Here is a 16,577-nt window from a genome sequence, read left to right as displayed (position 1 = left end):
TATTTCAAGGTTCACTTAAGATTAACGTGCAGGTTCAATCGGCAGCTCGGAAGGCAAATGCAATGTTAGTATTCATGTCGACGCTTAGAATACAAGATCAGGGATGTACCTCTGAGGCTGTATAAGGCTCTGATCAGACCCCATTTGGAGAATTGTGAGCAGTTTTGGGGCCCTTATCTAAGGAAGGATGTGCTGGCCTTGGAAAGGGTCCAGAGGAAGTTCACAAGAATGATCCCCGGAAGGAAGAGCTTGCCATAGGAGGAGAGGTTGAAGACTCTGGGTCTCTACTCATTTAGAAGAATGAAGGGGGAACTTATTGAAACTTACAGAATACTGAACGGCCTAGATAGAGTGGACGTGGAGAGGAAAAGCTGGAATCTGAGGCTGCAGCCTCAGACTAAAGGGATAATCCTTTAAAACAGTTGAGGAGGAATTTCTTCAGCCAGATGGTGGTGAATCTGTGGAACTCTTTATTGCAGAAGGCTGTGGAGGGGATGCTCAGACTTGAAACCATGCAAGTACACTGCTGTAATACAAGTTAAACTTGGTCCACATAGGCTAAATCTGCTGTCATTATAACTGGATATTAGTGCATAAAGGGGGGCGTGGCACCTCAAAGCAATATGGACAGTCCAGTTAGAAAGGGGGACAGTTGCTTCCCTCTTGGTTGGTTGCTGTATGGTTGGTGACTAGGTTTGAGCAATCATACTGGCAAATTTGTGGTCTGAAGAAAACCGGAATGAATCTTGACACGTTCTTTAGTGAGTGCTGCGTTGCTGCTGCAGAGTTATCCAAGAAGGGGAAACATTGTTTAAGCGCCTCAGTGGTCTGCTCTTCACTTGGCTTTTGTTATATGTGTGCTGACCCATGTGTGTGAGTTGGACACTGACATCATGAGCCATTTGATCAGTGAATTGTCCCATTGCCCATTCACCCCTTTTGGATTGTCATGGTGCTTAATGTGGTACAGTAGATTGCCACAAATTGAAGGCATCACGATTGTTGCCAGGGATCTGGACTGTATGATATGCATATCAACATTGAGAGGGTGGAATCCTTTCTGGTTGTGGTATATTGAGTTCAATGGGGTGTCAGTAAAGCACTGTAGTAAATAGAACCTTGCGTCACGGGGAAGCCTGCAATGTTAATTCCATCTGATTCCCTCTGGCAAATGTGAGTGACGTATTCAGTTTGCTTGAAATGCAGGGCATTAGTGATCTCAATGTAACAGTGAATGGTGAGCCAGCAAATATTGCTTCCTACAGCCAAGATATGTTACTGGCTTGTAGCTATGGTCACTTCATAGTCACCAGCAATACCATCTTTGTCCTTTTTGAGGCTGCAACAGGTGGCAGATTTCAGTAATGACCTCAGTGACATCTGATACATTCTTCCTCACTGAGTTTGAAGCAGTAGAATTTGCACCCCTCCACCCCCTCCAATTCTTGTAGCTTGCCTTGCTCTGTGTCATTTCTGCTCAGACTGTTGTCCAGGAAGATGCACTTATGCCTGGGTGCAAGTGGTTTGTGCAGAATTTCTGAAGCCAGGACTAGATGTTTTAGCACGTGCTGCACGGAGCTTTGTAGACTTCTCTGGAAATACTTGAATAATGACAGGAAAGGGCCAGTAGAAATCAATCATCAGCTAACCTGAATGGGATTGATGATCCCTTCAAATAGCAGTGATGGGGGTGTCAGCTGGAGTGTTCAATCCCAAAATGGCAGCAATGGCATCAAATCATCATTGCATGCCGATTGATATCATACTCTGACTAGTCCGCATTCTTCCGGTAGTTGCTGCCTGCAAGTTGTGCATTAACATAGCTCGCCGTGGTGGCGGAAGTCTGCTCACCCATTGTGGGTGCCATTTTGAAGGCCGGGTGCTACAGCATCAATTTTTGAACTAATTTACCTGAACTATTCAAATTATTTTTCTTTTAACTTGTAAAATTATGAGCAGAACCAGTGACTGTATTAAAATCTGTATTGCCATCTCCGTTTTCACAGCAGAATGCTGGTCTTCAATCAAGACGTCATGTAAAGAAACAAATTTGCGGAGGTGATTACTGGATAGTTGCTACAGCAGTAGATCTGCACCATCTTTAGATCATCCAGCACAGTATCCAGCAGAGGTAAGCATTCAGAGCTCTAGTTTTGGTCTATCATTTCATAGCAAAAATCCAGAACTTCTGAGGAGTGACAGTCACAATGGGATTGCCACTCTACATTTTACTTAACCAGGCTTTGAGATGCATGTATCTCGCCTCTTCACACGTGGGCCTGGTGAGAAATGTGTAGCATACCTGGTTCCCTGGTCCTTCAGTGCAGGGCAGTAGCGTTGGGGAAATGAAGCCCTTTTTATGGCAGGAGTTGCCTTAAACCAGATAGGTTTCAGGGTCTGAACAGCGTAATAGCTGTGTCATGGACTCAAAACATTAACTCAGAATGAGCCAGACCTGCTGAGTTTGCCAGCATCTTTTGTTTTTATTTGAGTTTAAGGGGATCTGTTTTTAAATGCATTTTGAGAAGCCAAGGAGAAAGTAAGTGGGTGAGTTGGGAGGGGAATGTCATTACCATAGTTGGCCAGGAGTTGGGAGTGATTTTAATCCTTCTATTTTTTTCCATGGTAACTATTCTGCTAAGAGAGTCTGAACCATCCAATATTTCTGATTTACATTAGAGTTTCGGATGGTTACCAGTGTAATGTACTTGTCCATCAGAAGTTTAAATTTCCCAGGAGCTACAGTACAGTGCATACATGGCAGGACCTCCATGAAGTCCCTCAGCATATTTTCTGGGATACCTCCTGGGTACAACTGTCTGGGCGAGACTTTACCACCCAGCAGAAAGTTTGCAACACTGCTTCCGGTGTGGACCATGGAGTAAGTGGTCACATTCAAGGCAACTCCTGCCCAAGGTTACAGAAAAGAGCTCTTTTTAATCAATACGGGGTGGAATTTTGATGAAAAGATGTAGATGAATGTTGGAGGAATACTTTCCCCCAGGCATGGTATGTCTCTTGGTTACCAGACCCAGCAGAAACAGTGAGGGATTTGGCTCGTGCTGCAGCAAAGACAAAAGCCTCTTCAAGCATGCAGGCGGGGGAAGGGCAAGCTCAAAGGCTTTAAACTGACTTGACTGTCTTTATTAAAGCTGAATTCCAGCAGCAGAGGGAACAACTGCGAAAAGATCTTGCAAAGGCCATTGAAGAAGCAGTGACGAGACTTCTGGTGGTGGCCATGGAGGAGTAGGTTGCGCATTCGGCAGCTCCCGTCAGGAACAGACCTTTTTTCAGGAGTTTTCACGGACTTTTTGGGGCAGATTGGTGAAGCGAACACTGCCAAAAGGATTCCCTCTCTGTTGTATGGATAGCTAGACCAGGAGTGGCCGGGTGAAGCGTTTAAGTCCCAACAGACAGAAGCTTGCGGAGCGGGCGCCGAGGCACAGAATGGCGGCCGGTATAGACCAGGGTGCATGGGGGCAGTGGTCACAGGAGCTACAGGAGTTCCTTAGGGGCTGCTTTGCTGATCTTAAAAAGGACATGCTGGCCCCGATGAAGGCATCAATAGACCAAATGATCGCAACTCAGGCGACACAAGGGAAAGTGATTAAGGTGATGGAGAAAAAGCTATCCGACCATGAGGATGAGTTGGTCGTTTTGGCCCTTAAGGTGGAGGCGCAGGATGACCTCCCCAAGAAGTGGCAGGAGAGGCTGGAGGACCTAGAAAATCGGTCCAGGAGACAAAACTTGAGAATTGTGGCCCTCCCCGAAGATGTGGAGGGGTCGGATGTGGGAGCATTTGTGTCCAAGATGCTGGAGGTGCTGATTGGGATTGGGGTATTCCCTCGACCCCTGGAGCTGGACGGGGCGCACAGAGCCCTCGCAAGGAAGCCCAAGGCGAATGAACCGCCGAGGGCCATGGTGGTGAGATTTCATCGCTTCTCGGACAAGGAACTTGTCTTGCGGTGGGGAAAAAAAAGAACAGAGCAGCAGGTGGGAGAACAGCGTGATAGGCGTCTACCAGGACCTGGGTGTGGAGCTGGCCAAGAGGTGTGCTGGATTCAACCGGGTGAAGGTGACCCTCTTCAGCAAGGGGGTGAAATTTGGGATGCTACACCCAGTGAGGCTATGGGTCACGTACAAGGAACGGCATCACTATTTTGAGACGCCGGTGGAGGCGTGGTCATTCGTCAAACAAGAAAAGCTGGACTCTAATTAAAGGACAGTTAAGCTTTGGTGGAATGCGGTGGTGGGGCTGGGTAACACGGTACTGTTTCTAATATAAGATTGTATACAATGTTGGGTGCATGTGAGGGCTGTGGTGGTGGCTGGAGGGTGTAGTGTTTTCGGCAAAGTTGAGATACGTAGGGGGGAGGGGGCCCTGTACTGTGTGCGATTTTTCGGGAAGCTGGAGCCTTGGTTCAACAAGTGTCTCCTCACTGGCAATGTTAGTGTCTTCTGTTTATTTTTCGTTTCATATTACTATTTACTCACTGGGGCTGGAGAGGTAGTTTAATTGGCTTATTCATGTGGGGAGAGGGGTCCGGACAATGAGGCGACAGTCTGACTGGCGCCAGGGGCGGGGGCTGCCGGGGTCAGCATGGGTCAGCTGGCTCTCGGGAGCGTAGTGGGGGGTGAGCAAGTGCTCAGCTGGTGCTTGGCGGAGGCTTTTGGGTCGTGGGGCTGTTGTGGGGGGGGGGGGGGGGGGATGCTGCTTTGCTGACAGAGGAGGTATCAATTTCGAGGTACCAATTGAAGGTCGGGGGCGGTGGCTCCCTGTGGGGGCGCTCGAGGTTGGCCAAAAAAGGGCGATGGCTAGTCGACAGGGGAGGTGGGGGTTAGCCCTCCGTCCAGGCTGATCACGTGGAATATGAGGGGTTTGAATGGGCCGGTCAAAAGAGCGCGCATGTTCGCGCATCTAAAGGGGTTAAAGGCAGACAATGCTTCAGGAGACCCATTTAAAGCTTGCAGATCATACAAGATTGAGAAAGGAATGGGTAGGCCAGGTGTTCCATTCAGGGCTGGATTCGAAGACCAGGGGGATAGCAATTCTGATCGGTAACGGTGTGGCATTCGAGGCTGGGAGAATTGTGGCAGATAAGGGGACAGGTATATAATGGTGAGTGGAAGGTGGGAGGGGGTCCGGGTGGTTGTGAACGTCTACGCTCCGAATTGGGATGATGTGGAATTTATGAGACGCATGCTCGGCAAAATCCCGGACTTAGAGTCACACAACCTGATCATGGGGGGGGGGGAAAGACTTTAACACAGTCATTGACCCCGAGCTGGACCGGTCGAAGACCAGGACAGGGAAGCGACCGGCAGTGGCGGTTTTGTGGAGCGGATGGGGTGGGGGGGGATCCCTGGAGGTTCGCTCGGCCGAGAGCGAACAAGTTCTCGTTTTTCTCCCATGTTCATAAGATTTATTCCCGCATAGACTTCTTTGTCTTGAGCAGGGCGTTAATCCCAAAGGTGGTGGGGACATAGTGCTCGGCAATTAAGGTCTCGGACCATGCCCCGCACTGGGTGGACCTGTGGCGTAGTGAGGAGAGAGTGCAGCGCCCACTCTGGAGACTGGATGTGGGGCTGCTGGCGGACGAAGAGGTTTGCAGGCGGATTAGCAGGAACATCCAGGATTACCTGGAAACAAACGATCCGGGTGAGGTACCGGCGGCAACGGTCTGGGAGGCTCTGAGGGCGGTTGTCAGAGGGGAGCTCATCTCAATTCAATCCCATAGGGAAAAGAGAAAAAGAGCGGAGAGGGAGAGACTGGTGGGGGAGATACTCCGAGTGGACAGGAGATAGGCCCCCGAGGCGGGGCTACTGAGGGAGCGGCGGAGTCCGCAGGTGGAGTTTGAACTGCTGACCACAGGGAAAGTGGTAGCACAGCTGAGGAAGGCAAGGGGGGCAGTCAATGAGTATGGGGAGAAAACGAGTAGAATGCTGGCACATCAACTGCGAAAGAGGGAGGCGGCCAGGGAAATCGGGGGAGTAAAGAATAAGGAGGGTAACATGGTCTTGGTTCCAGGGGGGGGTGAACGGAGTCTTTGAGAAGTTCTATAATAAACTATATAAGTCGGAGCCCCCGACGGGAGCGGAAGGGATGAGGCAATTTTTGGACCAGTTGAGGTTTCCAAAGGTGGAAGAGGACCTGGTGGAGGGGCTGGGGGCCCCAATTGATTTGGAGGAGATTGTCAAGGGTATAGAGGGCATGCAGTCAGGTAAAGCCCCGGGGCCGGATGGTTACCAGGTAGAATTCTATAAGAAATTTTCGGAAATATTGAGCCCACTCATGATGAGGCCCTTCAATGAGGCTGAGAGAAAGGAACCCTCCCCCCAACAATGTCACAGGCCTTGATCTCACTCATTCTTAAACGAGGGAAGGGCCCGGAACATTGCGGGTCATACAGGCCGATTTCACTTTTAAACGTGGATGCCAAATTGCTAGCTAAGATTCTGGCCACAAGAAATGAGGATTGCATCCCAGGGGTGATAGAGGAAGACCAGACTGGATTTGTTAAAGGCAGACAACTCAATACCAATGTCCGGAGACTTTTGAATATTATGATGCCCTCAGAGGGAGGGGCGGCGAAGGTGGTAACAGTGATGGACGCAGAAAAAGCCTTTGACCGGGTGGAGTGGGGGTACCTGTGGGAAACGCTGGGGAGGTTCGGGTTTGGTGAGGGCTTTATTGGCTGGGTGAAATTGCTGTACCAGGCGCCTGTAGCAAGTGTATGTACAAACCGGCTGAGGTCGGGGTACATCGAGCTTCAACGGGGAACGAGGCAGGGGTGTCTCCTCTCCCCGTTACTATTTGCCCTAGCTATAGAACCGCTAGCTATGGCGCTGAGAGCCTCGAGGGACTGGTTCGGGGGGGTGGAACATCGGGTCTCGCTATGCACGGATGATTTGCCCCTGTACTTTAGCTTTTATTGGTAGAGGGATTGAGTTTCGGAGCCATGAGGTCATGTTGTAGCTGTACAAAACTCTGGTGCGGCCGCATTTGGAGTATTGCGTGCAAGTCTGGTCGCCGCATTATAGGAAGGATGTGGAAGCATTGGAAAGGGTGCAGAGGAGATTTACCAGAATGTTGCCTGGTATGGAGGGAAGATCTTATGAGGAAAGGCTGAGGGACTTGAGGCTGTTTTCGTAAGAGAGAAGAAGGTTAAGAGGTGACTTGATTGAGGCATACAAGATGATCAGAGCATTGGATAGGGTGGACAGTGAGAGCCTTTTTCCTCGGATGGTGATGTCTAGCACGAGGGGACATAGCTTTAAATTGAGGGGCGATAGATATAGAACAGATGCCAGAGGTAGGTTCTTTACTCAGAGAGTAGTAAGGACGTGGAATGACCTGCCTGCAACAGTAGTGGACTCGCCAACACTAAGGGCATTCAAATGGTCATTGGATAAACATATGATTGATAAGGGAATAGTGTTGATGGGCTTTAGAGTGGTTTCACAGGTCGGCGCAACATCGAGGGCTGAAGGGCCTGTACTACGCTGTAATGTTCTATGTTGTACATTTCGGACCCTGTGGAGGGGATGGGGGAGATTCTGCGGATCCTGAGGGATTTTGGTAGTTTTCAAGATACAAACTGAACATGGGAAAGAGCGAGTTGTTTGTGATCCAGGCCAAGGGGCAGGAGGAGAGACTGAAAGAGCTGCCGCTCAGGATGGTAGAGAAAAGTTTTTGTTACCTGGGTGTACAGGTGGCCAGGTAATGGGATGCCCTGCACAGGCTCAACCTGACCCGGTTGGTGGAGCAAATGGAAGGGGACTTTAAAAGGTGGGACATGCTCCCGCTGTCACAGGCAGGGAGGGTGCAGACCGTGAAAATGACTGTCCTCCCCAGATTTTTGTTTGTCTTTCAGTGCCTCCCCATCGTCATCCCCAAGGCCTTTTTAAAGCGGGTGAGTAGGATCATTTCGGGCTTTGTGTGGGCGAATAAGACCACGAGAGCAAGGAGATCGCTGTTGGAGTGCAGTCCGGGGGGGGGTGTTGGCGCTGCTCAACTTTTGCAACTACTACTGGGCGGCCAATATAGCTATGATTAGGAAGTGTGAGCTGGGGGTGGGGGGCGGCGTCATGTAAAGGTACTAGACTGGGACCTTTGATAATGGCTCCTTTGCTGTTCTCGCCGACCGGTTACTCCACAAGTCCGGTGGTGGTGGCGACACTGCGGATCTGGGGACAGTGGAGGAGGAACAAGAAGGTGGAGGGAGCGTTGGTTTGGACCCCCATATGGAACAACCACAGGTTTGTCCCGGGTAGGATGCATGGTGGGTTCCAGAGCTGGCAGAGGGCAGGCATCAGCAGGATGGGAGATCTGTTCATAGACGGAAGCTTTTCCCGTTTGAAGGCGCTAGAGGACAAATGTAATCTGCCGCCAGGATATGCCTTTAAATATCTGCAAGTACGAGCCTTACTGAAAAAACAGGTAGTGGCCTTTCCGACGCTGCCGCCATTGAGGATACAGAACAGGGTGGTCTCCGGCAGCTGGGTGGGGGAGGGGAAGGTGTCGGATATCTACCAGGAACTACAGGAGGCGGAGGAAACCCCGGTGGAGGAGCTCAAGGGCAAGTGGGAGGAGGAGCTAGGTGAGGAGTTGGCAGTGGGTCTGTGGGCAGAGGTCCCGGGCAGGGTTAATTCCTCCTCATCATGTGCCAGGCTCAATCTAATTCAATTTAAGGTGGTCCACTGGGCACACATGACAGCAGCGAGAATGAACAAGTTTTTTGGGGTAGAAGACCGTTGTATGAGATGCAAGCGCAGCCGTGCAAACCATGTCCACATGTTTTGGGCATGCCCGGAGCTTAGAGAGTTCTGGCAGGGGTTTGCGAGGGCAATGTCCAAGATGGTTTACACACGGGTGGTGCCCAGTCCAGAGATAGCGATCTTTGGAGTGTCAGAAGAGCCGGGAGTTCAGGGGGAGAAAGAGGCCGATGTCTTGGCCTTTGCCTCTCTAGTAGCCCGGAGATGGATTTTATTAATGTGGAGGGACTCGAAGCCCCCGAGTGTAGAGACTTGGGTTAACAACATGGCTGGGTTTCTCAGCCTTGAGAAAATAAAATTTGCCTTAATAGGGTCTACGCTATGGTTCTCTCGGAGGTGGCAGCCGTTCGTCGACTTTCTCGGGGAAAATTAAAATGTCAGCAGCAGCAGCAATCCGTAGGGGTGGAGGAGGGTCAGTGCTTCATTGGGATGGTGTGGGAAGACTGAGTCGCATGGGGTAATGTCTATTTAATTGTTATTGTATATTCTCTTTTTGCACTATGTTAATGTTCACTCTAGTTTGTTGTGTTATTATTGTTACTACTGTTTTATTATGAAAAATTCTGCAAAACCTTAATAAAAATACTTTTTAAAAAAAGACAGTTTGCAACATACCAAAAGGAATAGGAGGTTAGAAGTTTCAACTAAGAAATGGTTTGTTCATTTCAACAAAAGTATTATTTGAAATACCTTCTTTGGTAAATCATGCGGCTGCAGGTCAAAGATTAATAGATGTCCAGTGACGACTTGCTGATCAGGATAGCATTTTTGCTCCCAATTTAGGGCCAGAGTTTAGAAACTCCAAAGTATATTATAAAGTCCACCTGACCTACAACCTTTATGTTGAATTTGGCTAGGATGAGCATAAGAGCCTTCCCTTCATCAGTCTTCCTAGACACAATAATCAAAACAAGCTTTATTCTAAGAACTTAGTTAACATATATATGTATATAAACACACAGCAAGAATTTTTATCAATTACAAACATAAAGACACCACACAGCTTCAGTAATCTATGTATAACACTTAATGAATTCCCCCTTAACTGTTCCAATTCAAAAACAAAATCCCATAAACCAAAAACTCATTTTTAAGGGTGTGGCCCAGCACTCTGCATTCTCACTTGAATAAGACTGGCTCACCCTGAGATTCGGATCCCGTCTCACCAGCAGATTTAACACACTCCAGAAAGCAAACTATATCTGTTTAAGTTACCAAAGAAGGTAGCTATAATCAAAGGGTTTTTTATTTAACTGAAAATGAAAATGAAAAAAATCTCAGCCACAGCTCAGCTCTACCCACAAAATGACATCACTGAAGCCATGTGGTAAGACTAAAAACTTTCTTAAAGGGCACTACCATGACACAATACCCATCTGTGGATTTTGTTTTAAAGAAATAAAAAATAAAACAGAACATTTTCTGAGTAGCACACAGAGCAAAAGCCTGGCACAGGTAGAAAGACATGGAGAAGACAATGAGCCAAGAACTTACCTTTTTGGCCAGAATACACATGATGGTGTTGAGATTTTTAAAAAAGGCCACCCGTTTTGACTCTCTTCTGCAAGCAACATTTGATGCTGGATTGATTCATTTTAAATCGAGATTGATAAGATTTTTGTCATCTAAAGTCTAAAGGTATTTGGGACAGATATTTGTGGGAGCTTGCTGTGCATAGATTGGCTGCCATACGTCCTATATTGCAACGGTCATTATTGTATGGCCAACGCACTACTCAATTCCTACAGAGCAAGGTTCCTCAAATGCAAGATCAGAGGCTTTTATTTTCAGGTGGTACTGAAAAGAATGTTGTCACGAACAGCAGAAAAATTCCTCTTGCTTTAAATTGTATCATACCATGGTGATCTTTTGCATCCACCTGAGAAAATAAGTCGGCGGGACCTTGGTTTAAAATGTCATTTGAAAGGTTGCGTCTTCAACAATGTGGTACTTCTTCATTGCTTCACTGAAATATCAGCCGAGATGATATTGTTTATATCTGCATTGGAATTTTAATCCAAAACCTTTGAACTCTATCCTATCGAGTGGGCCAAAATCTTGGTCTCTGTCAATCTATTGGAAATATGAATGTTTAAATAAGTGCTACTTTTGTTCTAGCACATATGTGGTTTGGTAGCATTCATTACCCATGTTACAAAGGTGAAAATTTACTTTTAATTGCCGGAAAAAGCTAAGTCATCCTAAACATCTCTGGATTTGAATAGTGTAATAAGCTAAAATCATTTGTAATGAATGCTCTGAGGAAAATCCGCAGGTTTATGTATGTGAGAATCATGCAATGTCAATAAACTTGCTGCATTTAATATCTTAGGTAAAAGGATCCTACTTCTACTTTATTATGGATGAACAGCCGCCACAACAGGTACTATTTATTTTTTGTTTAAATTTAGAGTACCCAATTATTTTTTCCAATTAAGGGACAATTTAGTGTGGCCAATCCACCTAACCACATCTTTTGAGTTGTGGGAGTGAAACCCAAGCAGACGCAGGGGAAATGTGCACAGACACCATTTCTAAATGCCATTAAAAACTATTGTATTCAATTTGATGCTGAAATGGTTTGTTTCTTTTGTAGAATGGTCTAAAAAGAACTTCCATGTATAGAATTTCTTTTGTAACCTCAGTACATGATGCAATAGTGATTGTATATCCTATTTAGTAATAATTGGTTGAGAGAGAAACAGTGACAAAGCACTGTGGAGACCTTCATGTGTCTTTGAATCTGCAATCTTTTATGCTCACCTGAGTGTATTGATGGGGTATCCGTTTTATGTCCCATCTAAAATAATGCAGCTTTCCCTTGGTATTACACTGAAGGACTAGCCTTGTTCATGTGCCAATGTCTCTGGAATGGAGCTTGAACCTGTGACCATATATCTTGAGGTGAGAGAACTGTCACTGAGCCAAGCCTGACAGAATTTCAACATGATATTACAATGGTTGGTGCTACATAACGTTACAATACACAAAATGTAATTTAAATGCTTTTTTGGCAAAACACCGTTGCAGGTTGTAGCCATGTAAAATGGCTGCGTTCCGATTAATCTGGCCAAAACCCAGTTTAAAATGGCTAACCCAAAAGACTGCTGGGAAAAGCAGCCAAAAAGACACAAGCAGGCAGCTGCAGACAGGTTTGCAGCTTCAGCTCTGGGAACGTAGCCCAGATCGATACTCAGGGCTATCAACAGCCCATCAACCCAGGTATCCGCAGTTTCATTCAGGACTGTTTACACCTAATCTACTCAGACATCCACAGTTAAATCGGCTATCCCCGGGAACAATTGCAACATATTAGCAATTGAATACCGGGCCAGACCTGTCGGCGCCTGCAGTGGCCGAAACAAAGACAGGTTAGCGACCACCCCCCGATCAAGGAATCGCCTCACCATTGGACACATCGACCCCAGAAACTGGGGACAGAATCCAATCACTTGGGACTCAGGGTCAAGGGCCGCCCCGGGAGGTGGGAAGCCCCTGGGCCCTATAAAAGTGAAGGTCCAAGTTCAGATCGCTCTCTCTCATCTTCGCCTGCTCGGTGGCAAGACCAGCCACTGGTACCGTAAGTTTGAATCCAACGATCGCTATCCGGTAGAGACACCTAACCACCGACCTGTAGCAGCCTTTTGAATCCCGCGGGCCAGATTTGATTGGACAAGCCATTCGTTTCCCTGACCTGGTGGGCTCTTCCTAAGTTAAGTATTGGCCAGTAGTGATAGGTTTATTATATAAATAGTAGTATTAGTGTATTAATATTGCTTGTTGTATATAATAAATGACCGTTGTTTTCATCCTTACTAAGCGGTGTGCTGTGTTATTAATCATAACCTGAACTTGAACCACGTGGCGGTATCATAAAGATACCTGGTGACTCATGAACAAAGGTGACCTAAACAGAGCAAATAGACTAAAGCTAGAAAGAGCTTTAGTCAAGGTGTGCTGGAAAATGTTGTTTATCTTGGTGATGGAATGCCATCGGGGAAGAGTGGTGGTACATTAATTGTGTTCAGGAGTGAACAACAAGTAATATTTCTCTGAATTTGTGATGGATCCTATTCCAGTATAAGGCTGGTGTAATTGCAAATAAATCCAAATTCTGAAATTTTAAAATACATATTCCACCCTAATTGTCATTCTTGGATTATTGTGTTTGCTTCAACAACCTGGTTTTTGATGGACTTGGCTACTTTGAATTTCCAATGTTGAGCCATTTTATGGGTAGTTTAACTGGTGTGTGTGTCTACCTACATCATGCATCTCCATTATGTGCAAAACAGACACTTTAAACTTTCTGTTATATAATATAATGGAACATCTATCAATCTTTAAAATGTTTTAAGCATGCAGTACTTCAAAACAAGTTATTTTTCCATGTCTTATCTTTGAGACATTGACTTGGTGAAGTTATTTTCAGGAAATGTATTCTCTCAATTGGTGGCATTGCTGAGCTATTATTCGCCCTAATGCTTTGTTTATTTATCATTAGTCCTTGTTCATATTTAATCAAGGAGTATCTGAGAATTTGCTTATGAGTGGGTTGGAGGTCAGTATTTTTAGAATTCAGTCTTGTGATTTTAATTTATTGCTCTTTTATTCCAAATTAAAATTGGCTTAATTGTATGCAGAAACATTATTCTTCACTTTTGGCACTGTCCTTTGTGCAATAATTTTCAGATATAAGAGTATAGTTCTGGAATTCTGAAAGTTGTTTGCCACTTGCCCTAAAATTCTGAAACTAAACCTGAACAGCTCAAACTTCTGTGCAACATTATGTTTTTGCCTTTGTCGAATAACTTTGTCCATTGAGTAGAGTCACATGTGGAATGGTAATTTTATCTCAAAGAGGAACACTTAGGACTGCAAGGTCGCAAAGAAAACCAGGTAAATGGAGAACGTGTGACTCGGTGATATTAAGGAAGGAGTGACAAAACAAAAAATTAGTTTATAAATAACATCGTTCTTGGGTTCAGCATGTTGTTTCAAGCCCGGCATTTATTGCTAAGGTCATGTATCTGTAGGTGTGGTGGGAGCATATCGTTACATCGTAGCATTAATGGGCCACCTGAAACAATGTTGGTGTATATAAAAATATCAAAGGAGTGCCATTTGCTGTGCTAAGTGTGAAGGAGGTATATTAATTGTAGCAGTTTCATACAACTTAGTGGCTTACAAGGCCACTTGAGAGGATTAAGAGTCAACTGTGGTAGTGTGGGATTGAAGTCGCGTATGGCTTTGTTCCATAAAGACCATTAATGAACCAGTTGTGTACTTAGGCAACCGAGATAACAACTTTTTCTCCAATTCAAATTTTTCAATTATCATGTTGTGATTTTAACATCAGTTTGTTGGATTATTAGACCAGTATCATAACCACAGCACCACCATTTCATACGTTAGGAGGCTGTAATATATGTTGATTTGGACACAGAATACAAGGAGGATAATCATATGACAATGTGTTTTTGTAGCTTTGAAGTACCGGGAAAGGAAATTTAAAAAACTATCTTTGGTGGCAACATTCCTACGATATTGCATCTGTAGGTGGTGGTGGGAGCATATTCTGTATCACAACGGTAATGTGGTAGGGCCACCTAAAATATAAAGTTATGGTACGTAAGAATACCGGAGGAATACCATTGTCTGTTGAACTGTAGCTTCAGAGATAAGGGGAGTGGGAAATTTGAGAACTTCATAGGACAAAATCACAACTTAACAGAGGAAAAATACCCTGTGCATTATTTGGGATAATGTCTTTGGGATATGTCAATACAAATCACCTAAATTGATGCGAGGCATGTCACTGGACATTTGGAAATGAATATACATGTGGAACATTTCCTGAGTTGATGCACACAAGGGTTAAAGATCGTGTAATTGTGAGATTTCACATTCCTAAAGAATGTGACAATCGTCCTTGAAAGCGCTAGATGAAAGAAGATCCCACTCTTCAGATTAACGGGAATGAAGTTGTTGAACTTCAAATACTATGAAATAAGTATTCCATTCACTTAGTCACCAAGTAACTGTCACAATTGAACTTTCCTGCAGAATGGGAACAAAACGTTTGTCAGGAGAAAGAAAATGCTGGACCATAGCTAAACTCTCTCATGCACAAATATAAACCCAGAAAGTACTTGCAGACGACTTATTTTAAAACATTTTTTCCACCACGTAACACAGAATTACAATTAAATCTGTCTACTTATTAAAAATTAAGCAAACGGAGACACTAATTTCTGAAGGGGAACCAAAAGCAGAGTGAGTTGTAGTGACGGCGAGGGAAAGCATAAAGCAGAGTCCACTGACAGCAGAAAGTATTTAAAGGCCTGGCATGGAGTAAGAACAGTCACAGTTGATATATTTAAACAGTAAGTAATGAACAAGTTTGAAAATACGAGAGACAGAGCCACATTACTTAATGAGCAAAGGACTGTAGAATGGCGGAGTTCAGAAAAGTCTTTATGCCTTTATGTATTATGCTTCAAACCAATGTGAAAATGCATACAGACCAACATTTTGCTGGAATTAGGCATCTCCCAGCAGGTCATTTGATAGACTTGGTGCATGTTTAGGGTTTAACATTTTTGCCCACAAAGTTGTTGGAAGTGCAAGCTGATGTTGCTCTTTTATAACCACAGTGTGTTTAACCCATATCCGATGGACAAATGCTCACACAAGTTGTTTAGTACAATAATACTTTATTTGACACACACATAAGGCTGTTTACTTAATTAATCACACGTCATACACATTGGACTATAACTAGCACACTAAACCGACCTTGACTTAAGTTCCTGGTGACCAGCAGATCCAGATTAGATAAGGCCTCATATCTGGTTTCAGTCGTCTGGCGGAGGCTGTAGTTCTTGTAGGTAGTCTGTGTTCGGTTGTCGTCCTTCGGTGGTTGCATGGGCCCTTGAACTTGGCAGGTGCTGGTAACTGTCGTGCTGCAGTCGAAAGAGAGCGAGTGATGGTCCGCGCAGTTCCTTTTATCCTCCTATCTTTCACGCCCTTTTGGATTGGATTGGATTGGATTTGTTTATTGTCACGTGTATGAAAATAAAATGAAAATCGCTTATTGTTACAAGTAGGCTTCAAATGAAGTTACTGTGAAAAGCCCTAGTCGCCACATTCCGGCGCCTGTTCGGGGAGGCTGTTACGGGAATCGAACCGTGCTGCTGGCCTGCTTTCAAAGCCAGCGATTTAGCCCTCACCGAGGTACAGTGAAAAGTATTTTTCTGCGAGCAGCTCAACAGATCATTAAATATATGAAAAGGAAATAAAAGAAAATACATAATAAGGCAATTCAATGTAACTACATAAGCACTGGCATCGGATGAAGCATACTGGGTGTAGTGTTAATGAGGTCAGTCCATAAGAGGGTCATTTAGGAGTGACAGTGGGGAAGAAGCTGTTTTTGAGTCTGTTCGTGTGTGTTCTCAGACTTCTGTATCTCCTGCCTGATGGAAGAAGTTGGAAGAGTGAGTAAGCCGGGTGGGAGGGATCTTTGATTATGCTGCCCGCTTTCCCCAGGCAGCGGGAGGGTTTGGGGGTTGAAGGTCCAATGGATCGATCGGGTCTCATTCACCCTAATCGATCCTGACCAATTAGGGGTGGACACTTGATGGCTGGGCGGGTCAGCCATGGCCGTTAGTGTACAAGGCACGTAGGCCCTCCCAAATAAGGAAAGCAGGCGCCGCTGAGTTTGCCACTTGTTGCTAGTTTCTACCTGGAGCCCATTGTCCCGGGAAAACCTCCAAATAGTCTTTTGCCGGTGTGAGTTT

The 16,577-nt window shown here is 45.5% G+C and overlaps 2 protein-coding genes across 10 annotated transcripts in view; one reads left to right on the top strand and one right to left on the bottom strand.

The window, feature by feature from the left end:
* Positions 1-16,577, top strand: part of nek7 (NIMA-related kinase 7) — a 353,502-nt gene that overhangs the window by 128,992 nt on the left and 207,933 nt on the right. For 5 of the 9 annotated variants that reach the window (XM_072511456.1, XM_072511450.1, XM_072511452.1 and 2 more), the window contains exons 2-3: positions 2,007-2,131; positions 11,108-11,158. In XM_072511456.1, the coding sequence (XP_072367557.1) occupies positions 11,135-11,158 (24 nt within the window). In that variant the 5' untranslated portion in view covers positions 2,007-2,131; positions 11,108-11,134. Of the gene's footprint in view, positions 1-2,006; positions 2,132-7,874; positions 7,914-11,107; positions 11,159-16,577 lie in introns of all 9 variants that reach the window. The other 4 variants (XM_072511454.1, XM_072511455.1, XM_072511457.1 and 1 more) reach the window with 2 other exon arrangements.
* LOC140426546 (uncharacterized) overlaps positions 15,488-16,577 on the bottom strand; it is a 205,907-nt gene continuing 204,817 nt past the window's right edge. Inside the window, exon 4 of the mRNA XM_072511459.1 lies at positions 15,488-15,804. Coding sequence (XP_072367560.1) covers positions 15,798-15,804 — 7 coding nt within the window. The 3' untranslated portion in view covers positions 15,488-15,797. The remainder of the gene's footprint in view (positions 15,805-16,577) is intronic.

The sequence above is a fragment of the Scyliorhinus torazame genome, chromosome 7 (assembly GCF_047496885.1).
Source record: "Scyliorhinus torazame isolate Kashiwa2021f chromosome 7, sScyTor2.1, whole genome shotgun sequence".
NCBI lineage: Eukaryota > Metazoa > Chordata > Chondrichthyes > Carcharhiniformes > Scyliorhinidae > Scyliorhinus > Scyliorhinus torazame.
The sequence above is the reverse complement of the archived record's forward strand: the minus strand, read 5'-3'. Positions and strand labels throughout refer to the sequence as shown.